This window comes from Molossus molossus, unplaced genomic scaffold (assembly GCF_014108415.1).
Source record: "Molossus molossus isolate mMolMol1 unplaced genomic scaffold, mMolMol1.p scaffold_m16_p_12, whole genome shotgun sequence".
NCBI classification, from domain to species: domain Eukaryota; kingdom Metazoa; phylum Chordata; class Mammalia; order Chiroptera; family Molossidae; genus Molossus; species Molossus molossus.
Genome location: NW_023425347.1, coordinates 84,211,563 through 84,237,510, shown reverse-complemented (window position 1 = coordinate 84,237,510; position 25,948 = coordinate 84,211,563). Strand labels below are relative to the sequence as shown.

Sequence of the window (25,948 nt, the reverse complement as noted above, 5' to 3'; positions counted from 1 at the left end):
ATTATAATATTGTTCAAGATTTTAAAGCTGTATTTCTGAGTAGGATTGGCCTGTAATTTTTCTTTTTTATACTCTCCATGTTTGGTTTCTGATATCAAAATTCTATTAGCCTTATAAAATGCACTGAGGTCTCTTTTCTTTTTTCTTTATTATGGATGATTGGAATAATTGGCTCCTTGAAAGTTTGATGGAATTAATCTGTAGAACAATCTCTTTCTGTTGTTTTCTCTATGAAAAATATCTAAACTTTTAATTCAATTTATTTAAGTAAAGGATTATTAAAGCTTTCTATTTTTTCCCCCAATCCACTTTTAGTAAGTTAATTTTGTCTAGAAATTTGTCTATTTCATTCAAGTTTTCAATTCACTGACATGTACTTCATCATGTTCTCTTTGTGATCTCCCTTGTTAAATTTCCACCGTGTGTGGTGGCTGTTACCAACTCTTCATGTTACAAATGAGGAAACAGAAGCTCAAGGAGGCAAAGTCACTTGTCCGGGTCAAACAGCCAGGAAGTCCCATAGCCAGGATTCAAATACTGGTCTTCCTGAGTTGCAAATTGCTATTTCTCCTGTATCATGCTAGGCCTTGAGCGGGTAGGATTTGGACACGCAGAGATGGGAAAGAAAGGGCATTTGTGGATGAGGAACAGCACCTGCAAATGCACAGAGGTGGGCACATAAGGGAAACATGGAGAGGTCTGATCAGGCTGAAAACTCAAGTGGGTGTTGGGGAGAGTGGGAGGTGAGGGTGATGAGGGATTATGTCTTGCTGCTGTGTCCTGTTGAGAGACACAGAGGCAGGAAACCCGGGCTCTGCTTCCAAGGAACTCACTGACGGGTTGGGGAGAGACAAGACCGATCCAGGGAAGTCAGCACCAGGTGAAGCACCATGTGGACGGTGGGGACAATTAGTGCTGCCGGGGTTTTGAGAAGATACACCTTTGGGCAGGGGCGGCCAGGTTTTCGGCTGAGATGAGTACGATCTGACTGATGGTGAGGAGGGAGTGGGCACTGCAGGTGGGATGCAGGACACGGATGAAGATGTGACAGCAGGGAACTCAAGGTATTTTCCGGAAACTGGAGCTGAGTCTCAGCACCTTCTCCGTTTCTCCAGGCCCCACACTGGTCTAGCCTCCACTTTCTTCTTGTCTCTCCCATACAGGGTAAGTCAGATTTCTGTGGTTTAGAACAGGAAGCCATGTTGATTTTGGACGCATCCTCAGTATGTGAATTTTAAAGTAGGGACTTCGCATGCTGAGCAAACGGTGGCAGGCTGGCTGTGAAGAAGCCAGCTGGGATGTTCCCAAGATGCTGGAATGTGCTCCTGATGTCTCTGAAATCCTGCCTGGGAAAACCCTCACACCCTTCTGGGCCCTGGCCATTCGGAGCGCTTGACCCCTGTGGGTGCCAGTGGGCTTCGGCCAAACGGTTTCTCAGATAAGTGCCAGGTTCTTCCATCACCAAAATGCCCTTGTATCAGGAAGAAGGAAACAGAAAGCAGGGTGGACAACAGGGCCACAGGGCGAGGTGGGCCTGAGTTTGAGTCCTAGTGCTGCCACTTACTGAGCAAGTAGCTTCACCCTTCTGGGCCTCAGTTTCCTCATTTGCATGGGGGGATAACAACAGTGCCTGCATCATAGGGATATTCTAAGGATTAAATGACTTTAAGAATCATGTCAGGCACATGAAAACACTCAGTGTGTTAGCTGTTATTACAGCCTGTTTCTTTAAGGTTTATGCTAATTGCAAACAGGAAGGAAAAGTATAGCATGCTACTAGATTGTGACCTGGGGCCTGTCTTTGTGAGACCGTAGATGGCAACAGGGGAAAGGGCCCATCTTGGAGGAAGGTCTGAGGAGCCTCATTTTCAGCTGAGGAAACTGAGGTCCAGAGAGGTCAAAGTGACTTGAATTCAAATTCAGGTCTCTTTGATTCCAGACCCAGTGTTTATTTCTCTGGGCCTCCGTCCTCCCCACAAAACATCCGCTGTCTAGTGGTTACTTGCACAAGGTGCCTGGGCAGACCCGTGGGTGGCAATCTCGAAGCTCAGGGCTGGCACTCACCTTCCTTTCCTCTCTTCCTCCTTTTTAGGGGCTGCCAGTTGTGGGCAAGCTGGTCCTTGGGGTGGGGATGGTGAGGAGGGAGGGAGGGAGGGTGAGAAAAAGTGTGTGCGTGTGCGTGTGCGTGTGCGTGTGTGTGTGTGTGTGTGTGTGTGTGTGTGTGTGTGTGAAATCCCCTGGGAATTCATAGGCAAGGAGCTCAGGGACCTGTCTTCTCTGGATCCAGGAAATGGATGGCCCTCTTGGCAGTGTTGTCGTTTATCATTCTGTTGTCTTCTGGTGGCCTTTCTGGAGGCCTTTCTGGAGGCCTCCCAGATTTGGCTCTGGCTTCCAGTCAGGATCTCAGCCGGGTGGGATTTTTGCCTGTCTTCAGTCATTGGCTGAAGATCCACGTCTACTTGTGAGGCTGCGTTAGGGCTGCTGACCTTTCAGGGTCCCCGGGATGAACTGCTGGGTTCCCCGTTACCTCCCTTACCCCTGTCTGCACTTGGAGAGCCTGCTACAGAGCTGTCGGCATGGTTTCCCCGAAGGGCACGAGGACCCCTCTGTCTCTGAGTTCTTCCAGCCAACAGACACCCTTTGCCTTGAAAGCTGTGAACCTGTGTTTGTTGTAGATGCTCTTTAGAGTCGTCAGGTCCTGGACCAAGGTCCTCCATTGGAGAGGGACTAGGACAGAAAGGCCTTTTCTTGACGCCAGCTGCCTTGGCTCTCGGAGACGCGCAGGGTTCCTCCCTTGTCTGCAAACTGCTCAGTGTGTCAGTGGCTGCCGTCTGCAGCTCACTGGGCTGCATGCTTGGTGCGCCTTCTCTCATTTATTATTCACATCAGCACACTGAGAGTAACAGTTTTTTTTTTCCCATTTGACATGTGAAAATGAAAATTTAGAGAGAGTAAGTAACATCCCCAAGGTCACATGCAAAGCTGGGATTTGATCTGAAGCCCGACTCCAGAGCCTATCTCTTAATCGCCACATTACACTGTGTTCCCTGAGGATGTTTCATGAAACAAACAAAAGGCCCTCCGTGGTGAAAGACGGTTTTGGAGGACTGCTATGCCCACCCATCTCTTGCAGATGTAAAATGCGCACCACCATGTTGGAAGCCCTGACAGGTCTTACAGGACAAAAACTACTTTTTAAAAAAATTTACAATTTCAAAGAGTTCCTTAAAACATAGAATCCCTCTTTGTCCTCCTCGTCTTCTTTTTAACGGAATACCACTTAGTCATGTGGCATGACTAGTCTTGTCTGGAATGCACTTTGGCAACCACTACATTAGGCAAGTCTCTCGTTTTTGAACTTCAGTTTCTTCATCTGTAAAATTAAGAGTTTGGGCTCAGCTGGTGTAGCTCAGTGGTTGAGCATCGACCCATGTATCGAGATCACCAGTTCGATTCCTGGTCAGGGCACATGCCGGGGTTGCAGGCTCGATCCCCAGTAGGGGGCGTGCAGGAGGCAGCCGATCGATCCATGTTTCTATCTCTCCCTCTCCCTTCCTCTCTGTCTCTAAAATCAATTTAAAAAAAAACTTAAAGGTGTGGGCCATGAGGGTGTAACTGGCGCTTGACTTGCTCTCCAGCTGTAAGCAACTAGCAATCTGGATAAAAGATGTGAAGTAATTCTCTTCAGACTTTGAGGGACTGCAGCTCAGGACTTTGATTCTTCAGAGGTGAGCCCTGCCTTGGAATCGCCTTTCTACCTGGAGCCAGTTTTCAAACCCTGGCACAGGAAGGGGGGCCAGGCAGGGCCCCGCAGTCTTCTGATTGGAAGGGGTGGGGTTGGGGTTTGGGGAGGTTGAGCTGTGCAGAGGTCTGCCCTGGTGCTCGTGCATTCCTTCTGTCAGTCGGTCGGGAGCAGGAGTTAGAGGCCAGGCACCGTTCCAGCTGAGATCTGGAGGATGAGTGTGCGTTCACCAGGCAAACAGGAGGGGACGAGGGCTGAGTGTGTGGGAGGGAGTGTCTGAGGGTGGAAGGGACTGAGGGCTGTTTTCTCAATCCCAGGATCTGATTTCAGGGACCAGGTGGAACATCCTTGGCGGGGCTGACGAGAAGAGCCACGGAGTGGGTTGGTCTGGGGGAGGGTACAGTTCTCTTTGGTGGTGGTGGTGGGGGGGCACTGTGAACCTGTCCACCTGTTCCCTGATTGGCTGAGGCTGCTGCACAGGCTGACAATGGAAATGCTTGCACAGGAAAAACGCCTCTATTCAGGTGCCGTGCATTAATCTGCAGAGGCGGTGGCTTCAACAGCTAATTTCGGGATTTGCTTGTCTTTGAATTTTGGGATTTGCTTTTCTCTGAATGGGGGTAATTACTGGGAGTTGCCAGTGTTCCAGATTGTTCCCTGGAAGAGGGGGAGGGAGGAAGGGGTTGTCACGGGCTCTGCTCCATGCAGGCAGCTCAGAGAAGTCAGAGAGGCCTGGTCCTGACTGGGGAGAGGCGGGATGGGGTGAGGGGACCACAGGACCACATCAGGCAGGGCTGGGCCAGAAAGGTGCTCAGGTCACGTGATCTGACCTGCTCATCTTACAGATGGGAAAGCGAGAAGCCACAGCAGGGAAGGGACTTGCCCAGGGTCACTTGGGGGCCCAGCGGGGCTGCTCGGCTCCAGTGAGCAGCCAGCCGTCCTCCATGCTGCCCATGTTCCCTTCCTCCCTTGGTGCCTCTGGTCCATCTGGGGTTCCCCAGGCGGGGCCCGTGGTGTCAGGAACCCCTTTCCCTTTGTCCAACTGCAGGGGACCAACGTGGCGGTGGGGTCACTGAGGCCAGCAGCCTTCTGGGGGGCTCACCGAGGCGTCCGTGTGGCCGGAAGGGCTCCCCGTATCACACGGGGCAGCTGCACCCTGCGGTGCGCGTGGCCGACCTCCTGCAGCACATCAACCAGATGAAGACGGCTGAGGGCTATGGCTTCAAGCAGGAGTACGAGGTGCAGGGAGCCTGTCCCGCCAGGACCCCTCGCCAGGGCCTCACCTGGTTCCTCACTGGGACCCTGGCCCTGCCCACCCTCAGCCCAATCCCAGTGGACCCTTGCTCTGACAGTCCCCACCTTAATCTAATTTTTTTACCTTGACCTTGACCCGAATCTCAGACTTAATCTGGTTTCTCACTTGTATCCTAACCCTGACTTGAAATCTGACCTTTAATCTTATCTTAATTTCCATCTGGAGCCTGATCATGTTCCTTATCCAATTCCTAACAGTAGACCTGACCTCCAACACTGACCCTGACCTCATACCTAACCCCCTGTCTGACTTTGACGCTGACTGTCATCCTAAACTCCACTGAACTCTAACTTGAATCCCATCCTACCTCTATCTGGACTCTGACACCACCCTTATCCTAATCTTAATTTGACCCTCACTTTTACTGTCTTCCCAACTCAAACCTAGATTTAACCTAAACCTGATTCTCATTCTAAAATCTCTCTAAATTCTGTCCCTCCCGTCCCACTGCTTGGTTTTGAACCAAGCTGATAAAGGGCTTCCGGTGACTTTATCTCAGGCTCCTCGTTTAACCCTGAACCAGGCCCTTACCACGGCCCCACCAGCATCCTGTTGAGAGGATAGGGGTCTTATGGGTGGAGGGTTTCTCTTCCCCACTGACTTCCACTCTCCCTTCTGGCAGAGCTTCTTTGAAGGCTGGGATGCCACAAAGAAGAAAGACAAGGTCAAGGGCGGTCGACAGGAGCCCTTGCCTGCCTGTGAGTCCTGGGGAGGCCTGGGTCTGGGCAGTGGGTGGGGGCGAGGAGGGGGGGACAGTCAGAGTGAGCCATTTATTGAGGATCCACCATGTGTCTGGCCGTGTGCTGAGCATCACACCCATGATCTCACTATTCCTCTCAATAACCCTGTGAAGTGGGACGTATTATAACCCCACTTTACAGGTAAAGAAACGGAGGCTTGGGAAGTTAAGGCCCCTGCCCAAGGTCACACAGCTAATACTTGTCTGAGTAGCACACGACCTCTGGCTTTCATGATGCAGTAGCCTAGCCTAACCACTGGCCTGGCCTGTCCCTGGTGGACCTGAGAACCTACTGGTCAGTGCCCTGGCTGCCCTGCCTGTGCCCCACACCTGGCCTCCAGGAAGCCTTCCCCCGCTGCCCCTGCTCTGGGCCCCCCAGTTCAGCCCCTGCCGGCCCGTGGCCACCTGCTCTGTGTTTCTAGATGATCGGCACCGAGTGAAGCTCCACCCGATGCTGGGAGACCCTGATGCCGACTACATTAACGCCAACTATATAGACGTGAGTGCCTTGCCCCGTCCTCTCTGCGGACCTGGCCCTGCCCACTCCAGGCTCCCTGTCCAGGCAGGGCAGAAACCTGTCGGGATCAATGAGGGGTTCAGACGGCTGGGTTCTGAGTGCCCCCATCTCCTGCGTCAGTGCCAGGGAGCTCAGAGCAGGGGAGGACAGGGCGGGTGGCAGCATCAGGAAGGCTTCCTGCAGACTCCGGGGCTGGCCTGAGAGATGGGGCGTCGGGGAAGCAGGGTAAGGCGAAGAGGGTAGACAGCTAGGCCAGCTGTGAGGAAGGGCCCCTCTCGGTGAGGGGCCAAGAGGCTTGGAGCTGGATTCTCAGGACACACAGTGAGGCTGAAGGTAGGCAGGGGCTGGACTGTGAAGGCCTCAGGTGGCTGTTTAAGGAGTTTGGGCTTTTCCCTAGGGGCACCAGGGAGTTGTTAAAAGTGTTTTGACCGTGATCAGAGTGGTACTTAAGGATAATAACTCCTATTTATTCAGTATGTATGGCATGCCAAGCACTGTGCTAAGCACTTTATACCAAATATTTAATTTTATATAATCCCTACAATTGCCCCATAAGGTAGTTAGCATCATGGCCTCATGTTACAGGTGAGGAAACGGGTTCAGAGAGGTGAGGCTCCTTTTCCTAGGTCGCACAGCTGGTGCCTGGTTAAGAAGGGACTCAAATCTCAGGCTGTTTGTGTCTCCAAAGCCTTTGCTGCTGACCATGAGGTTCTCCTGCCATCACGGCAGCAACTGGGTTTGGCTGGACCAGAGGGCAGGGCCAGAGAGGGTAGGCAGCCAGGAGGCCTGGGCCGGCGTGTGACGGTGCGGTGATGAGTCTGCTCCCCAAATATGGAGGAGGGAGGACAAGACACTGGTCAGACTCCCTCACCCTGCAGCAAGCCAGGCTGGGGAGAGACTCATGTATTCAGTTAGCAGATGTATTGTGAGTACCTGTTGTGCCAGGCATTGTGCTGGGCACCAGGGGTACAACAGTGAACAAGACAGACATGGTCCCTGCTTTCCTTGAACATATACATTCTAGTGGGAGGGACACACAAATATATACACGAGTAAGAGAATTTCAGGTCAGGTGGGAAAGCACAGGCCAGAGGAGAGGAAGGACCTTCCCAGTTAGCGTCGGGCCGCGGTCAGCTGCGGTAGGGTGCGCGGAGGGAGGGCCGGAGCTGGCTCGGTGGCTGGAGGGGAAGGAGAGGCCCTCCCAGGTAGGGAGGACCCCGAGCAAAGGCCTGAGGTGTGTAGGAGGAGGAGGGAGTGCATTTGGGAGGGGGGGTGGCTGGGGATTCCGGAGATGACCTTCTTCTCCCTCTTCCTCACTCCGTCCTGGGAGCCGGACAAGCTAACCCCTGTTTCCCAGAATTCCTTGCCTTCTCCCCCACCTCCCATCCTCTCTCCTGCTGGGATATGGGCTGGGCCTGGCATCTCAGACTGAAGCAGCTTTGATGACGGGGGTCTCTCCTCAGTCTCTGCAAGATCCCAGTTGGCTTCTTCTTGGGCCCCAGCAGGGACACGCCACCACCCCCTCCTGGCTCAACCCGGTCCACCCGTCTCCACTCTGCCTCCCCCGCTCGCACAGCCCATTCTGGCCACTCCTGTGCTCCGTCCACCTCCATCTGCCTCTGGCCTAATATCTGTCTCTTTTGCTTTGTACTGTTCCCTCACTGGAATCATTAAGATTCGGATAAACCGTGAAGTAAGTATCTGTCTGCCCTTCCCCTCCTCCTCTTCCTCCTCCTCCTCCTGTCTGCCCGACCAGCTGTATCTCAGATTCTCTCTGTCCTCTGTCCCCTTCACTTGTGTGCCCGACACCACCCGTCCATTTCAGCAGCCTGGCCAGGGGCTGCCAGGGCTGATGATCCGACACGGTCCCAGCCTCCACTGAGATGGGCAGCAGTCCTGGGGTGCTCCCCAGGTCCCATCATGCACCAGCTTTCACCTTCTGTCACCTTAGTCCTCCGGCCCTGGGCCCTAGGAGTTCGCTCACTAGCCACACCTTCTTCGGGGCCCTGGGAAGGGTGGGTGGGGGAAGCTGCCTCGGGTGCCCTGTCTCTGCTGCTTGGGGGGGGTTGTTTTCAAGGAAGCAAGGACAGCCACGGTCACCCCTTAAAACTGATTTTCCTGGTGTTCAAATCCTTTTGTGATGAGTGTGCTTGAAACTCAACCCCAACCACTTTGCCCTCAACTTAGTCCGAACTTGAATGTTTTATTTTGGGGGAGCAGTTGGTGTATTCTGTTTTTTAAAAAATGATGTCATCTTTGGACCTTTTAAGACTGTAAAAAAAAACCCAAATTCATCTAGTGATCCTCTGATTTTGTTTTTATATATATTATTTTCATAATATTTGATGCCCAATGAGATTGTTTACCATTTTGTGGATACCGCTTCTACTTGGCTCCATTTTTCTTTAAAAAATATTTTTCTTGCTTTTTAATGATAGCATAAATGCGTTTCATTGTGAGACCCTCAGGCAACACGGAGGCGCCTGACTAAAGTGCAGCTCCCACAGTCACGTCTGCTGGAGGGGACCAGCTGCCGCAGCTGTGTTCCCAGGCGTCCCCTTCATTTGGGTATGCTTGAGCAGTTGACTTGTGAGGTCCCCAAATTTAAATGGAGTGTTAGACACATGAAGGGCAGTGGCTACACTCAGCCCTTGTGCCTCCATTAAGAGGTGATGAACATAGGTGGTTATATTTCTGTACACCTCTGTTTCCATGTCCCACACAGTCCCACCCATTTGGTTCAGACTCATAAGAAACACCAAGGCCTAACATGTCTTCAAGTGCTGGTCAGCATGGGTGTCGCTGGCCGAGCACCTGCTCTGTGCTGGCACGTTGGGTGCATCCCGTCATCTGTCCTGCCCTCTGCAAGGTGGGGACCCACACTTGGCAGATGAGAAAATGGAGACTTAGAGAAGTTAGGGGACTTGTTTGCGACCACATGGAGCTGGGCTTCAGCCCCAGCTGAACCCTCAATCCTAACACTAGACTGTGGTACTCTCCCTTTGCCCTGGGGGTCGCACCCACAATACAATTGGTCAGTTCCCCAGCTCCACCCACTTGGAGGCTGTAGGGAGCAGTGGGGACAGGATCAGGCTCCTAGGACACGCTGATGCCCTGGAGTGGGAGGACCAGAGCTTTCTAATGCTGGTCTCTAAAATGGGTTTGCTCTAAGTGAATTCCTTATCTTCCTTTAAATCTGATTGTTTTAAACTTTCTACTTCACTGTGCTCTATGTAATATAATTGTGCAATAATGCATGCATGCAATTAAATAGGTAATATGCAGATATTAGGGTTATCTGTTTAAAAAGTATTTGCTGACTAGCGTGTGGGTGGGTGCTGGGCCCCACAGACAGAGCGACAGATGAACCAGAAGAGGCTCTTGCTCTCGCGTGGGATTCTCAGGCAAATGGGTTTTAGGCGGAGTGGCCTGTTCCCAGCCTCACCAGCACTGGGGGGAGGCAGCACTGGCCCCAGGTGCCAGCAGCTCTGCTGAGGACTTGAAGCAGAGGCAGTGGCTAGGGAGACAGCAGTAGGGAATTAGGCTAGACTGGGAGGAGTTCCCGTGGTGAGAGCTGAGCCAGCCTGAGAGCCTTTCATTACGGTATCTTTGAGTATGTTGCAGTCATTTTCACGAGACTGGTATGTAGGTGTCTGTCTCACTATTACTCTCATGTACTGAGGAGAACAGAGGCTCAGAGAGGCTGAGAGTCTGGCTATTCAAAGTGTGTTCTGAGGCCCAGCATCAGCACCCCCTGGGAGGTGGTTGGAAATGCACAGTCCCAGGCCCTACACCAGACCTTTTGCATCAGAAGCTGCCTTTTAACTGGATCCCCAGGAGATCGGTGTGCACACGAGAGGCTAAGAAGCCCCCTCTTACTTTGGGTGTGCTTAAACAGTTGGCTTGTACGGTTCCCAGCCTGGAGTCACATAGTTACTACTTTGCAGAGCTGTGACAGGAACCGACGTCAACTTGACTCCAAGGATAAGATTCTTAACTTCTATAGTGAACCACCTTCTGCCCCAGAAATTCTTGACGGTTCACACTCTTTAGATCTTGAAGATACTCTTTGACCTTTGACGTAGTTGTAATAATATAGCTACTATTGATTAAGTACTGACGTTGTGTTTGCCACAGTGCCAAACCCTTGACCTGCGTTACTTTACTCCTATAATTGTTCCCATTTTATAGATGTGAACATTGAGGCATAGAGAAGTGAATCAATTCGCCTAAGGGCACACAGTTAGTAAGAGCTCTGTAGAGCTGGGGTTTGAACCCTGGTAGTCTGACTCCAGGGCTCCTTGGGCCTGGGTCGGAGAAGGTCAGGGAGCTGGATTGAGGGAGTGAACTTGAGGCAAGTGGCTGACCTTGGTGGTTTTCTCTTGCCCCAGCCCTGCAGTACTTCTTATCCGTAATCCCGGGTTGCCCTTGTGATGCCCTGGGTATCTTGTTTGGCAGGACCTCATGGGAATCTGTGGCCCTTGGGCGGGGCGGGGTCTGGCCAGTACCTCTTCTCTGTCTGAGGACTCTGGACATGGAGGACCAAGTAGCTCTTGGCCTTTCTTTTATGGGAGATAATTCAGGTAAAGTGCTTAGCACAGTACGTGGCCATAAATAGGATCTGAAATTTTATTATTATTATTATTATTGGTTTAAAGGATTTAAAAAATATTTATCTAAAAACCATGAGTAAAAAACAAGAACAACAACAACAAATAAACAAAAGACCCACGAGTAACCCCTGTGCTCATTTGCTCCAACCTGAAGCATTCATCTGGGTCCCCAAGTTCTGGGTGACCGAGGTAGTGGGGAGGGGGCGCTGTCCATTCTGGGTGCCCTGAGTGGGGCTGGGATAGTGGACAAGACCCAGCCTAGGGTCTGGGGTTGCTTCGGGCCTCTGGGGCTTTGGGGACAGGGCAGGGTCACTCTGGACTTTATTTGTCTTCAGACAACAGCTGGTTGTCAGCAGATTGCGGATAATTGTTCCTAATGTATGAATGGGGAGACCCTCTAGGCCCTTAAAGGAGTCGTGTCCTCCTTGGGTTTAGGTGTCCTCGCTGCTCTTCCCTTCTTGCTTGGTGACTGGCAGGACAGGGTCACCTGGTTAGGAGGTCCTGGGGAAGAGGGTGGGGCAGTTCTGGGGGTGGGGTATGCTTCTGGGAGAAAAGGGCAGAGGAGGTCCGAGCAAGCAAGGGGCTCCTCCCTGGGGTCTCACTGCTTCCTCTTCTCTGTTCCAGGGTTATCACAGGTCAAACCACTTCATAGCCACTCAAGGTACCTGGCACTTCTTCCCATGGGCCCCTGTGTGCCCGTGTGCTGACTGCCCTCTGCCACTTTTCTGTCTTCCCTGCTGAGCTGCTTGGCTCCCTGTCTGTCTCTCTTCTGTTTCTGTCTGTCTGTCTGAGCCTCAGTCTGGCTTCATCTTCTGGAATCTGGCTGTCAGTCTGTACCCTCCTTGAGTTTGTGTCTCCATGATATGCCTAGTCCATCTGTAGCTTCCTGTCCATCTGTCTGTCCCCAACGTGGTGCATGCAAAGGGGCTGCTAGCCAGGCTGTCCTCACAGCTGTGGATTGTGCCTCAGTCTGGGGGCCTCCTGGGTCCCTCTGGCTGTGTCTTTCCTGTCCGATTGTCCATTTGTCCATTGTTTCTGGAGGCTTGTGCCATGGCCCCTTAGCCTGCCTCCTGGGTTCTACTCAAGATGACCGAGGTCCCCAGCCAGGCTCTCCCTGGTACTGCCCTTCCCCAGGGCCCTCCAGACATGAATTGGTGGTTGGTAGGGTGTATGTGGTATGTGCATGAAGCCCCCACTGGGACTCAGCCTGGCCTGGGATGGTGGTGCTGGGCGTGGGGTGCTGGCCCAGGACGGAGACCTTGCCTCAGGGTCAAGCGCCCTCTGCCTCCAGGGCCGAAGCCCGAGATGGTCTACGACTTCTGGCGCTTGGTGTGGCAGGAGCACTGTTCCAGCATTGTCATGATCACCAAGCTGGTGGAAGTGGGCAGGGTAAGCGGGACTGTGGGGTGAGGGGCATGGCAGGCCAAGGGGGCAGCGAAGAGCCCACTGAGCCTGCCCAACGGGGACTCCAGGTGAAATGCTCCCGGTACTGGCCGGAAGACTCGGACATGTATGGGGACATCAAGATCACGCTGGTGAAGATGGAGACTCTAGCCGAATATGTTGTGCGCACCTTTGCCCTGGAGCGGGTGAGTCTCCTGTCACTTGGTGACTCGGGGGTAGCGAGGGGGTGGGGCAGAGCCCCCCTGCCCCAGCCCAGGAGCAGGAGTGGGGAGGAGGTGGTAACTGCTGGGAACACTGTGACAGGATGGGAAGCTAACTGTCTGTGCTGGTGACGCCAAAAGGAAGTCGAGGTGCTGAAGATGATTACAGTTGCCGGGGGTTGGTCTTACTCTGTGCTGGACACTGCTGAGTCCGTTACACATACTGTGTCAGCCCCGGAAAGCTCTGTAGGATTAGGCATTTACCATTAGCCCCATTTTACAGATAAGGAAAGTGAAGCTCTGAGTGGTTACATCACTCATGAGAGGCACAGGGCCAGCTGACAAGTCCTCCTGTCCACGATCCCATTCGACCCGCTGTAAGCACCTCTGTGGACAGAGTTTCTTCCTTAGACTAAGACCAGAGAGTCAAATGATCTCCTGGGGTTCGCAGCCACCCTGTGAGGTAGGTCAGCCGAGCAGGTGCAGGCAGCAGGCAGACCCCGCCTGAGTCCTGGGTGCCTGACCCCGGGCAAGGGCTTTCTGCTCCGTGAGCCCCCGTTTTCTCGCTGTACGAGGAGCATTGACTCCCACTCATTAGTTTATTATTGGGACTGAGATCCTGCGATGAGATGCTCACCCCAGTGCCTGGCTGGCACACAGCAAGTGTCTAAGAAATGCCAGCCGTGACCGACTGTGATTATTGTTGTCTCCCCAGAGAGGCTACTCGGCCCGGCACGAGGTCCGCCAGTTCCACTTCACAGCGTGGCCGGAGCACGGTGTCCCCTACCACGCCACGGGGCTGCTGGCCTTCATCCGGCGCGTGAAGGCCTCCACCCCGCCTGATGCTGGGCCCATTGTCATCCACTGCAGGTGGGGGCGGGGAATCCGCAGGAGAAGAGAGGCTGGGGGTGGGGTTGGTTCAAGGTCCTCAAGGGAGATGGGTTTGGGTTCATCCTACTTAGGGACAGAGAAGAGAGAATGACCTCCAAGAGCCCTTTGTCCTTTGAACTCGGGCTCTAAGGTTGGCACTGTCCTGTAATTTCTAAGACCCGGGGAGGCCTTTGGCCCAGACGCCAAGGGGACACTGGAGGCACAGAGGGGTTGAGGTTGGCAGCACGGGGCAGGATCAGGTTCTGTTTGCTTCCATTTGCAAGTGTCACCGCACACCTGTGTGCTGGGTTTGGCCCAGGTGCCGGGGGGACTTTGCCTTCTCCTCTTTCCTCCGAACCCAGGGCCTTTCCTCACCCCCTGGCCTCTCACCTTCTGCAGTTGATCTTCACTCCTTCCTCTCCTGACTCCTGCCTTGCTTGGGTCCTGTGACCCCAACTGCCCTTTTTCTCTCTGCTCTGCTTCCTCCTTGGCTCCCCATCTTTCTTTTGCCTCTTAAGGACACCCAGTGCCCTGTCCTGTTCCTTCCCCCGCGACCCCCTTGGGCAGCTTCCCCTCTGCCCCGGTGGCTTTGGTGAGTGCCCTGGGCCACAAGCCCTTGGCCTCTGTGTCTCGTCCTGGTTCCCCTGCTCTGCTTCGTCTCGGCTCCCCAAGTGCCACAGAGTGGACTCATTCCAACGCCTGCTCGCCACCCCCACGCCAGCTTCTCTTTGATTCCTTTGGGCCTCTTTAAGATACTGTCTTGAAACATTTGTTTTTAAATTGATTTTTAGAGAGAGAAGAAGGGAGAGAGAGAGAGATAGAAACATCGATGAGAGAGAACATTGATTGGCCGCCTCCTGCATGCCCCCCACTGGGGATAGGGCCCACAACCTGGGCGTGTGCCCTGACCGGGAACTGAACCAGTGACCTCTTGATGCATGGGTCGACGCTCAACCACTGAGCCACACCAGCTGGGCAGATGCTATCTTTTTAGAATAAAACTTCATCCATGAGTAATAAACTTAAAGTGAGTGCACAAATAAATGTATATATAACTTTATGAATTTCACAAATTGAACACACTTGTGAAATAACCAGCACTACTGAGATCAAGAAAGAGAACATTAATAGCACCCAGAAGGCCCCTTGAGCCCCGTCTCCCACTCAGACCAGTCCCTGTCCTGACTTCCGATGCATTGTCTAAATGGAATCACACAGCAGGTGCTCTTTGGTGTCTAACTTCATTGCCTCAACCTTATGTTCCCAAGATCCATTCATACTGTATCTTATTCGCCCAGGTGAATTAACCACAATGTGTTTATCGGTTCTGCTGTTGATAGGCGTTTGGGTGGTTTCCAGTTTTGAGCTATATGAATAGTGCTGCTAAGGACATTCTATTGCATGTCTTTTGGCTAACACACACACGCATTTCTCTGGGGTATGTGCATAGGAATGGAATCGCTGTCTGCAAACATTCAGCTTTAGTAGATGCCAGCAGTTTTCCAAAGTGGTTGTACTAATTTAAGCTCCCACTGGCAGTATGGGGGACCCAGTTGCTATATGTCCTTGACAACACTTCAGTACTACTATTTTCAAACTTGAAATCTTGGTGTCATCTTCGTCTGCAACCCCTCTCCTCAACTTTGCTCTACCTGGTGCTCAGCACGAAGATCCCAGGGATGGACCAGACGACACAGCCGAGCTCCCGACGAGCTCCCAGTTGGGTTAGGGAGACAGTCACATGACCAGTGACCACATAGCAGGATGTTTTAACAAAAGCCTGTCCAAATTGCTCTGGGAGCTCAAAAGAATGCTATGTGCTGGAAGAGTTGTGAGTGGGTATGAGTGTGTGGGGCTTTGAGGGATGTGCAGGAGATTGGAGGAATATCCAGGAGTAGAAACAGTCTTGGATTAAGCTCCGAGCATCCCCTTTGTCCGTCTTCCCCAGTCGAAGTTAAGTTTCTGCGTTCTCCCTACCTTTGTCCTTCTGTCCTTCCCCAACACCCATCCCCAGCTCCATCCTCTATCACATCTCACGAGGGCTCTTCCAGCAGCTTTCCCCCAGGCTCTTCCTTGCCTGGGAAGGGGTCTCTGTGTCCCCCATCCCCTGTGTGGTTAGACATGGCCAGGTGCTCCAGGGCCCCTCTTTTCTTCCCTTTGGTCCCGGGCTCCCTCCCCGACCTGACCTGGCCCGGGCCATTCTCTCCCAGCGCGGGCACTGGCCGCACAGGTTGCTACATCGTTTTGGATGTGATGCTGGACATGGCCGAGTGTGAGGGTGTCGTGGACATTTACAACTGCGTGAAGACCCTCTGCTCCCGGCGCGTCAACATGATCCAGACTGAGGTAGGCGACGCAGTCCCCTCCCTGCCCTTGCTCCAGGACTCAAGTCCCACATGTAGGAGTCAAAGCTGGTATCAGAAGGGCGTCCTTAGGCTTTGCCCTCCCTAGGATGTCCCTTATTCTTTCCCATCCCCAAACGTGGCCTGCCAACCTCTCAGGGTCTCCCAAACTCAGCTCCCCTGTGTTCTGCTGGGTGAGGTCAAATAGCAGCGGGCCAAGGTCATAGGTTCTGCAATCAAGATATGCCCAGGTCTTTGTCCTCATAGATGTGACCCTGGGTTGCCCCTCACCATCAGAGCTTCTCGCAGGGTTGTTATAGGAATGAAATATAAGTGAACATACCCATGAAGGCTGTTGTTTCAAGTAGGGTTGGTCCAACCTGTAGTAACATGTGGCTGAACTCCACATCAACCTTGAGTATGCTTCCTCCTGCTCCCCCTCCACCCCATTTCTAGCTTCTAGTCCCTTCCTGGTTCCTCATATTCTTACCTCCTGTTCTAGGAGCAGTATATCTTCATCCATGATGCAATCCTGGAGGCCTGTCTGTGTGGGGAGACCACCATCCCTGTCAGTGAATTCAAGGCTACTTACAAGGAGATGATCCGGATTGACCCTCAGAGTAATTCCTCTCAGCTACGGGAAGAGTTCCAGGTGGGGCATGAGTGCATGTGTATAGGTGTACAGGTACATAGGTGTGGTTTGAGTGTGTGTGTGTGTGTGTGTATTGGAGGTCCTCAGGCCTATAGGAGTCAGAGTTGGGCTACTCAGAAGGATTTTGAGATAGTGGAGAAGGTGCATCAAAGTGCTTAGGAGGTTTGAAGTCTGATAAACCTGGGTTCAAATCTTGGCTTATCTGGTTAAGTGAATACTCACTTTACCTTTCCAAACTTCAGTTTTCTCATCCAGAAAAGGATAGGTAATATTGCCCATGCATCAGGAATTTTTTGGTTGCAAGTAACAAAAATCTAGCTCAATGGCTCTTGTAACTGAAAAGTCTGAGGATGGTGCAGCTTCAGTTATAGCTGGATCCAGGTGTTCAGATGATGATGTCAAGACTTAGTCTCTGTCTATTTTTGGTTTGTTCTCCTCTGTTTTTGGCTTCATTCTCTGACCTGCACCCTGGACCCCAGCAGTGCTAGGCTCACATCATCTCTACTGTCAGGAGATTGGAAACAGGTCCTTCTGTAGTGGTCCAGAGTGTGGTCACTAGGCGACAGAGACCCCAATGTCCTCTCCATTCCCAGGTTCCTGGAGTGTACAGGATGGGTGCCTGGTGCTCTAGAGCTGGCAGAGTGATGTCACAGGAAATGCTGCCTGTGATTCCTGGAGGAGGATGTTGGACTCTGGGGATCATGAGAGACTGGGGACCCCTTGCTAGGGATCCCCAAGGACAGGAGAAAGAAACTGAGAGCCCATGAGTCAGGATGCATGAGGTATGAAGGCAAGAGGGGGTGGAGTCCAGAGCCTTGGCTTGCTGTAGTGCCAGGTGCTCCCGACTGGAGTTCTGTTCAGACAGGGCTGTGCCCAAGGAAGGTGACTACGTCTGCCAGGTCCCTGGACTCCACTCTGTGGAAGACGTGGGCTCTCAGGGCTTGTCTCCTTGAAAGCACCTGATAAGCTAGTATCGACTGTCTCTGTGCCTTCTGTGCACTGAGCCCTGCGTGTGCCAGGCTCAGTGCTGGGTGCTGGGCATTATCTCACTTAATCTTCCTGATAGCCCCGGGAGGGAGGCACATTATTATTTCATTTTATGGTTGAAGGAAAAGAGCCTGGAAGATACAGTAGCTTGTCTACGGTTACACTCTGCATGGCCTGGAGACAGGGAGCCGGTCCCAGCTCTCTCCCCCTTCTCTCTGGACCTCAGTTTCTCCATCCATAAAATGGGGTTAATAACCAGCCCAGTTTCCTTCCTGGGCTGTGAGGGCCCAGTAAACACTCGATGTCGCCCCCATTTCTCTTCTCACTCCCTGTAGACGCTGAACTCGGTCACCCCCCCACTGGACGTGGAGGAGTGCAGCATCGCCCTGCTGCCCCGGAACCGGGACAAGAACCGCAGCATGGACGTCCTGCCGCCCGACCGCTGCCTGCCCTTCCTCATCTCCACCGACGGGGACCCCAACAACTACATCAACGCCGCCCTGACTGACGTGAGGGCTCAGGCGTGGGCACGCTCTAGGACTCTCCCCTACCCCACAGTGCCTGGGGAGGTCCAGGAGCCAGAGAGTAGAACTGAGGGCTCCGGTTCTGGGACCCTCTTGCCCTTTCTGGGGTGACCCTTCTGTCTCCAGCGAGCATCCATTCAGGACATCAAAGCTAGTGCTCCCCTCGGGTATTACTCTTGGCCTGAGCGCGGTCTGGGTGGTAGAGTCCAGGTAGGGCTGTCTCCAGGATCGGGTCCAGCAGAGCCTGGGGTAGGAGTGATTTGGGGGCTTTAGCTGGTCCTGGTGGGGCCAAGGGCAAGTCACTGTCCCAAGTCACGTCCTGAGATGAACTGCAACCGAGGTACGTGCCCTTCACTGGAACTGAACCCGCGACTCATTGGTCCACAGGCCGATGTTCTAACCACTGAGCCAAACCGGCCAGGGCAGATGAGGCCATTTTTGATGAGGGGTTAAGGAGGGCCTCTTTGAGGAAGTGACAGTTAAGCAAAGACCAGAAAGAAGTGAGGGAGAAAGCCATGTAAACACTTGGGAAATTTGTTCTAGGAAACAGGAATAGCAGATACAGAGGCCCTGAGGCAGGGAACAAGCTTGGCCAGCCTCTGCTTACCAGGACTAAGCTTCCATTGCCACACATTTGGGAACCTTTTGCTATTTAGTTACTGAGAACCAAGGGCTTGGACCCTAGAGAGGCCTGGGGCTCACCTTGCCCACCCAGGCCTCATTGTACTGGCTGACCTGTGACATGGGCCAAGGAAGGCAGCCTGGTCCTGTGGGGCACATCTGAGCGGGCAGGGTGGGAGGGGACCAGGGCGGCCAACAGGCCCTGCTGAGTCCTGGTTTCCCTGCAGAGTTACACACGGAGCGCAGCCTTCATCGTGACCCTGCACCCGCTGCAGAGCACCACGCCTGACTTCTGGCGGCTGGTCTATGACTACGGATGCACCTCCATCGTCATGCTCAACCAGCTGCACCAGTCCAACTCCGCCTGGGTGAGGGCCTGGCTGGCTGGGCGGGCCGCCTGCCTGCTGCCAGGGTCTCCAGCATTCAAGGGCGCACCTTGAAAGTCAGGGGTTGGATTTCAGGTCTGCCACCTATTGTTGAGTGACCTTAGACAGGTCATGCTCCCTCCTGGAGCCTCGGTTTCCTTGTCTGTAAAACGAGGTTGGCAGACTGGAGAAAAATAGCAGCTTTTTATTAAGTACCTGCTGTGTATCAGGGACTCTGCTTTGCACTTATGGGCTTCAGGTGAGAAAATTAATACCACAGAGGTGAAGCAATTCTCTACGGTCACAGCTGGGAAGTGGCAGAGCCGTGTCCCCTACTCTGGGCTGCCTCCTTCCAGAGCCCCTGAACTGCCCAGCGGGGGGGCCTTTGAGGCAGACTATCCAGCCTCCTTACCTCCTGACTGCTCGATCTAGAAAACTGTTTGAGCCTCACTTTCCTTCTCTGTGAAATGGGGACCAGCACAGCACCTGTTATCTCATGGGGTTATTGTCGGCCACGTCAGATGCACGTAGGATGCTTACACTGGGCCACGTCTAGTACATAGTAGGCGCTCAGTACCCGGCAGGGATGAAGGTAATGAGGGTGACAGTCACTTCTGAGGTTGGAGGATGAGCGATCCGTGGAGAGGGAGCATGTGCAAAGGCCTGAATGCAAGGAGTTGCCAGGACCCCAGGGGTGTAGTCAGAGAGGGAAGCAGATGGAGCATGGCGTTGTCTGGGAGGAGCTTGAGGCCATTTCACAGGTGGAGAAACGGGCCTAGAATAAGGAAGAGCTGAGACTAGAAGCTGGGGCCTGGGACCAACCAGCCTGGAGGACTTGTGTATGTATGTGTGTGTGGGCTGTGCCTCCTCTATCCCTCTGCTGTCTCGAGGCTGTGGCCTGGAGGGGTCACATTTAGGACCCTGACTCCATGGAGTGGTCTTGGGGCAAGTGCTGAGCTATGCTGCAGCATCAGGGACACCCTACTGCAGAGCTGATGCTGAAAGGCAGAAGTAGTGAGAGAAGACCGGGGGGCGGGTGCTGGGATGAGTGGGCTGATGAGGCCTGTGTCGTGTAGGCATGTGTGCTCGTGGGGGAGTGTGAGCGGTTAGGTGAAGCTGTGTGGTGGCTCGGCAGTGAGTGTCAGTGCGCCCACTCCGAAGGGTTCGTCTCAGCTGACCTGAGTGTCCGTGCAGAATGCACCAGGCAGATGTGCACTGCAGGCTCATGGGTGAGTGGTGGGGAGTGTGGGGAGTCTGGAGAGGAGTCTGGAGTGAGTGGGTGGGCCAGGGTATGTGGGAGTTCCAGGGTAACTGGAGGTTTGGGGGTGGGTGAGCATGGCAGCTGCCCCGAGGCTCTGCTCAGCCCTCTCTGTTCGTGCCACCAGCCATGCCTGCAGTACTGGCCAGAGCCGGGCCGGCAGCAGTATGGCCTCATGGAGGTGGAGTTTGTGTCAGGCACAGTGGATGAAGACTTGGTGGCCCGTGTCTTCCGGGTGCAGAACATCTCTAGGGTGAGTGATCTGGGAGCCCCGGGTTGAGAACTGGGGTGGTGGTTGGATGACCTGTAATGACCTTCTTGAAGTCACCAGGGGCCTTGTAATCCCGGTGCTCATGTTCCGGCTGGCTGCCCATGCCCCCAGCTGCAGGAGGGGCACCTGCTGGTGCGGCACTTCCAGTTCCTGCGCTGGTCCGCATACCGGGACACACCTGACTCCAAGAAGGCCTTCCTGCACCTGCTGGCCGAGGTGGACAAGTGGCAGGCGGAGAGCGGGGACGGGCGCACTGTCGTGCACTGCCTGTGAGTGCTGGCTCTGCCTCAGGGCGGGAGCAGGGGCTGGGGAGCCCAGGGCCAGGGGCGAAGGGCCAGTGTGGGAGAAGGCCTCAAGACTGGCACCAACGCCCTGGGCTCCCAGACCACCTGGCCCAGTCTTCCCTGGAGGATCCTAGTCAGTCTACAGGGTGTAGACTTAACCCTGAAGAACTACCCAGTACTCTGTGTCATGTTTGACTCCGAGTCCTGTCAGAGTCCCGTGATACTGAAGTACACTTTTTAAGCCAATGGATTTCCGGTCTTTGTTCATGAATGCTCACATACAACTGTTTTCACTCACTCACTCACTCACTCACATGGACCATTCATACTTCATTTATTCACTCCTGCCTGGTGCAGTCATTCCTTTGCCCCCCCCACATTTTCATGCTTTCATACTGGCCTTTCCCAGTGCTGGGCTGGGCATGCTGGATGCAGGGATAGGGAGCTGAGCTGGGCAGACACTGGCTCTCTGAGGCTTTCATTCTAGTGGGAGAGACCCCTAGCAGGGGGCTGAGGGCCTGCCTAGTCCCTCATCTCCCAAGAAGTACCCCACATCCTGAGGTGCAGGAACAGAGGAGGCTGCGGTTTGTGTGACTCAGAGTGAACCTGTGTTTGTACCTGTGTCTGCGTTGCTGGGGGTGAGGGTATTCTCAGGATTCATTTTCCATCCTGCTCTCTGGGTTTTGCTTGCTGCCTCGTTGCCCTTCTGTGTTGCTGTCTCCTTTTTCTTGGAGTATGCCTTCTTCCTTTCTCTCAGAATCTGCTGTTCTCCTGGAGGTTGTCTTTCTAGATACCTTCAGCTCTGGATGTCAGTCTTAGCATCTGAATCCACCCCCTCATAGCATCTGGATCCATCCTCGTCCTGCTGCTCACCTCTGGGCTCCCTCACCCTCCCTTCGGGGTTCCCTGGCCCCGCCCCTCACCTCTGGGCTTCCTCACCCTCCCTTCTGAGTTCCCTGGCCCCGCCCCTCACCTCTGGGCTCCCTCACCCTCCCTTTGGGGTTCCCTGGCCCCGCCCCTCACCTCTGGGCTCCCTCACTCTCCCTTCTGAGTTCCCTGGCCCCGCCCCTCACCTCCCTTCTGGGTTCCCTGGCTCCGCCCCTCACCTCTGGGCTCCCTCACCCTCCCTTCTGAGTTCCCTGGCCCCGCCCCTCACCTCTGGGCTCCCTCACCCTCCCTTCTGGGTTCCCTGGCTCCGCCCCTCACCTCTGGGCTCCCTCACCCTCCCTTCTGAGTTCCCTGGCCCCGCCCCTCACCTCTGGGCTCCCTCACCTCCCTTCTGGGTTCCCTGGCTCCGCCCCTCACCTCTGGGCTCCCTCACCCTCCCTTCTGAGTTCCCTGGCCCCGCCCCTCACCTCTGGGCTCCCTCACCCTCCCTTCGGGGTTCCCTGGCTCCGCCCCTCACCTCTGGGCTCCCTCACCCTCCCTTCTGAGTTCCCTGGCCCCGCCCCTCACCTCTGGGCTCCCTCACCCTCCCTTCGGGGTTCCCTGGCTCCGCCCCTCACCTCTGGGCTCCCTCACCCTCCCTTCGGGGTTCCCTGGCTCCGCCCCTCACCTCTGGGCTCCCTCACCCTCCCTTCTGGGTTCCCTGGCCCCGCCCCTCACCTCTGGGCTCCCTCACCCTCCCTTCGGGGTTCCCTGGCCCCACCCCTCACCACTGGGCTCCCAGACCCTGGCCCTGCCCTTTACCTTGGAGTTCGCCCCTCCTCCCCAAGCCCTGCCCCAAACCTTTTGTGTCTTTCCTTTAGAAACGGGGGTGGCCGTAGCGGCACCTTCTGCGCCTGCGCCACAGTCCTGGAGATGATTCGCTGCCACAACCTGGTGGACGTTTTCTTTGCTGCCAAAACGCTTAGGAACTACAAACCCAATATGGTGGAGACTCTGGTAAGGTGCCATGTCTCTGTGTCTAGCCAGGCCCCTCAGAACCTACTCTTTCATATCTGGTCCCACATTTGGGCCTTGGGTTCCCCACAATTAGTCTTGTGGTGCCAAAATGTTATTCCCATTTCCCCCCTTCTCCCCAAAGATGGGTCAGGTCTCATGCTTGCCCTTTCTCCCCCAGTACTGGAGAGGGGCCTGGCTCATGATTCCTTCTCTCCCTCTCCCCAGGATCAGTATCATTTTTGCTATGATATGGCTCTGGAGTACCTGGAGGGGCTGGAGTCAAGATAGCGGGGGCCCCTGGCCTGGAGCACCCACTGTGCACTCAGGCCCATCATCCCCGATGATGAGGAAGACCTGCGTTCCCAGCTCCGCTCAGCCACAGGGAAGGCACCGGAGTGGGTGATGGGCCTTCTTGGTGCTGCCTTCCACTGTGGGCGGGGCCTTTCTCCATACCCTGGGCAGGCTGGGGGCCAGGAGGAGCTTAGCAAGACTAAGACCAACCCACCTGAATAGGGTCCTGATGGCCTGTGCCGAGAGGTCTGGCACTGCCTGGCATAGTGACAGGATCTCAAACTGCCTGATTTTGGGGAACCTTGGCTCGAGCCCCTTGACTGTGTCCCAGCCCTTGGTGGAGTGTGTACCAGGCCAAGGTGCCACCCAGCATGGTTCGACATAAGTAGGGAGTACATTGGGCCTTGGTGTCTAGAATCCCATTTGGCCCAGTCCCCGAGGGTCCTGGGGAGACGGGGCTCTGCCCTGATTTGCCAGTGGGCACATCAGACTGAGGCTTTCCAGGGGAAACTGCAGCCCCCCTCCTCCACCCGCTGCCCCCTGCAGCCCCTGGGATATTTTGCTCATGATCCTCCCACTTTTGCTTCCCTGACATGTGCTCTGAGCTTCCCTGAACCAGGATCGCCATCCCTCCCCTGCCCGATGTGAAGCCCCTTCCCTGCCTGACCTAGTGTCTGCAGAATGAGACATAAATAACCTCAGGCCCCTCTTCCTATAACTTTCAGGCCTCACTGGCTGGTCCTGCTCATCCTGGGCCAGTGACAATCTGAGCAACAAGGCTGAACAACAGCCTCGGAGGCTGAGGTGCCTGTGGCTCCTTATCAGGCTACCAACTGGGGAGAAGGGACTGTTAGATTAGGGGTGCTCGCAACCCTTAGAGTTCAGAGGAAGAAGGTAGATTTTGGGATGGAGGATCAGTGCTTTTTTGGTTTATTTTATTTTTTGATGGGTGGGTGGGAAGATCTCTTTAAAATGGGGCAGGCCACACCCCCATTTCGTGCCTCTATTTCCCCATCTGTAAACTGTAGATATGACTACTGACCTACCTCGCAGGGGGCTGTGGGGAGGCATAAGCTGATGTTTGTAAAGCGCTTTGTAAATAAACGTGCTCTCTGAATGCCACAGAGTGGCCTTGTGTGTGTCTGACCAGCTTGACGGGGGCTTGGCATCCCAGTGCAGTGGGAGGGCCCTTGGCTGGGAGTCAGAGGTCTGTGTGCTGGTCTGGCATCCATTTTGCCATAAATGGTGGAGGTGTGGACCAGAGCATCACTCAGGGTCCTTCCATTTCCAAGGGACTCTGGCTTATTGCTGCCTCCTCCCAGGCCTCTGAGGCACTTTGTCAGGCCGTGGGCTTTATCCTGAGACCTCTGAGGGTCACCGAGCTGCCTTTCACTCTTGGGGGCCTGAATCTGGGTTGAGCTCTTTTGGGGGTAGCATGGGAGGCTCAGACTTTGGTGTCAGGCAGATGGACCTCACCAGCTGTGAGACCCTGGGTGGCAAGTCAGCTGTCCTCTCGGGGTCTTGGTTTCCCATCGGTAAAATGAGAACAATCCTGTTAGGACCAGAAGACATTGTGATTAAGTTTCTTGCATGGTGCCAGGTGTGCTGAAAAGGCTATTAATGAACACACAGCAGAGAGGAGACACATCTGGGGATGGTCGTCCTGCTGCTCAGGTTCAGCCCATTCCTAGCCTGAGGCTTCCTCGAAGTGGAGTGGGGGAGGAGTGGGCTGGCTGGTAGGGACCTGAGTCACTCTTGACTCACAAACTTGCTATATGACCTTGGGCAAGACACCCCTTGTTTCTGAGCCTCAGTTTCTTCATATGAAGACTGGCTCCATGCTGTATTGATTCTGTTTGCACATGGATGACTCTCTGTGCCCCAGTTTTTCTATTGTTTAAGGGATATGACCCATTCTAATGATCACACAATTCAACATCCTTTAATCTGAATTAAAAATGTATTAGGATCTTACTTAGCTAGATTGACTGGCTCATACTCATTCTGAACTGACTGCTGAGCCTTACATGATAGGTTACAGATGTATGTCAGATGCTGGCTAAGCAATAGAATGTGACTTACTTTGACCAATAAGATGGGGCGTAAGTGATGTCAAGTGAGTTCTGGATCCTAGACTTCTGGGGGCATTGCAGCTTTTACTTTGCCCTCTTGGAACTCTGCCATGTGAGGAAGCCTGTTTAGCCTTCCTGAAGATTTGAGGGCACATGGAGAAGAACCAATGCAACCTGTGAATGGCACATACCAGCTGTCAGACCTGCAAATAAGGCCATCTTGGGGCCTTCCATCCTGGCTGACCTGTCAGGTGAGTGTAGCTGTATGATTAAGGTTAGTAGAAACTGCCTAACCAACCCTCAGAACTGGCAGAGATAGTAAACTATTCTTTCTTTTTGGGATAGTTTGTTATGCAGCAAAAGCTAACTGATACATACATGGCTCTGGGCAGTGTGGATACAGCTTTACTCTTTGCCCCATCAGGTATTGAGCTCTCCAAGGGCAGGAAGTATTTCTTCCTTCATTTTATTATGTCCATTGGCCAGCAAAGGGCTGGTCTTGGAGCTGGTGCTTGAGAAATGTTGGCATGAGGGAGGGAAGGAAGTAGGGAGTGTGGTTGTGCCTGTCTGATCAGTGGCCTTATGTGGCCTTTCAGAGGAGCTGGGAAGGTAGGCTGTGTATTAGGAGGAGCGCCAGCTCCAGAACCAACAAACCAGCATCCCACCCCTCGCTCCGCATCCCACCCCTCGCTCTGCATCCCACCCCTCGCTCCGCATCCCACCCCTCGCTCCGCATCCCACCAGCTGGTGACCTTGCTCAAGTGCCTTAACCACCCTGTTTCCTAATCTAGAAACTCTACACACCTACTTGCAGGATTGGTGGTGAAGTGTAGAGACAGAATGTTTAAAAAGAACTAGCACGGTAACTGTCCCTCCATAAATGCCATCTCATCAAAATACTGAAGTCCTTGGATAATAAAGATGGTCGCCATCACTGTTTGCTTAGCACCCGTGACTGTGTTAGATGCATCATACCTTTTATCCCTTACTTAATTCA

The 25,948-nt window shown here is 53.9% G+C and overlaps 1 protein-coding gene across 6 annotated transcripts in view; it reads left to right on the top strand.

The window, feature by feature from the left end:
• The window catches only part of PTPRU (protein tyrosine phosphatase receptor type U), a 76,456-nt gene extending 52,455 nt beyond the window's left edge, over positions 1-24,001 (top strand). For 2 of the 6 annotated variants that reach the window (XM_036256062.1, XM_036256059.1), the window contains 16 exons: positions 4,791-4,981; positions 5,680-5,755; positions 6,219-6,295; positions 7,989-8,006; positions 11,551-11,587; positions 12,218-12,315; positions 12,399-12,515; positions 13,246-13,400; positions 15,611-15,746; positions 16,245-16,394; positions 17,717-17,890; positions 18,754-18,894; positions 20,277-20,402; positions 20,532-20,689; positions 22,453-22,588; positions 22,814-23,815. In XM_036256062.1, coding sequence (XP_036111955.1) covers positions 4,791-4,981; positions 5,680-5,755; positions 6,219-6,295; positions 7,989-8,006; positions 11,551-11,587; positions 12,218-12,315; positions 12,399-12,515; positions 13,246-13,400; positions 15,611-15,746; positions 16,245-16,394; positions 17,717-17,890; positions 18,754-18,894; positions 20,277-20,402; positions 20,532-20,689; positions 22,453-22,588; positions 22,814-22,876 — 1,853 coding nt within the window. In that variant the 3' untranslated portion in view covers positions 22,877-23,815. Of the gene's footprint in view, positions 1-4,790; positions 4,982-5,679; positions 5,756-6,218; positions 6,296-7,988; positions 8,007-11,550; positions 11,588-12,217; positions 12,316-12,398; positions 12,516-13,245; positions 13,401-15,610; positions 15,747-16,244; positions 16,395-17,716; positions 17,891-18,753; positions 18,895-20,276; positions 20,403-20,480; positions 20,690-22,452; positions 22,589-22,813 lie in introns of all 6 variants that reach the window. The other 4 variants (XM_036256061.1, XM_036256060.1, XM_036256057.1 and 1 more) reach the window with 3 other exon arrangements.
• The last annotated feature ends 1,947 nt before the right edge of the window (positions 24,002-25,948 follow it).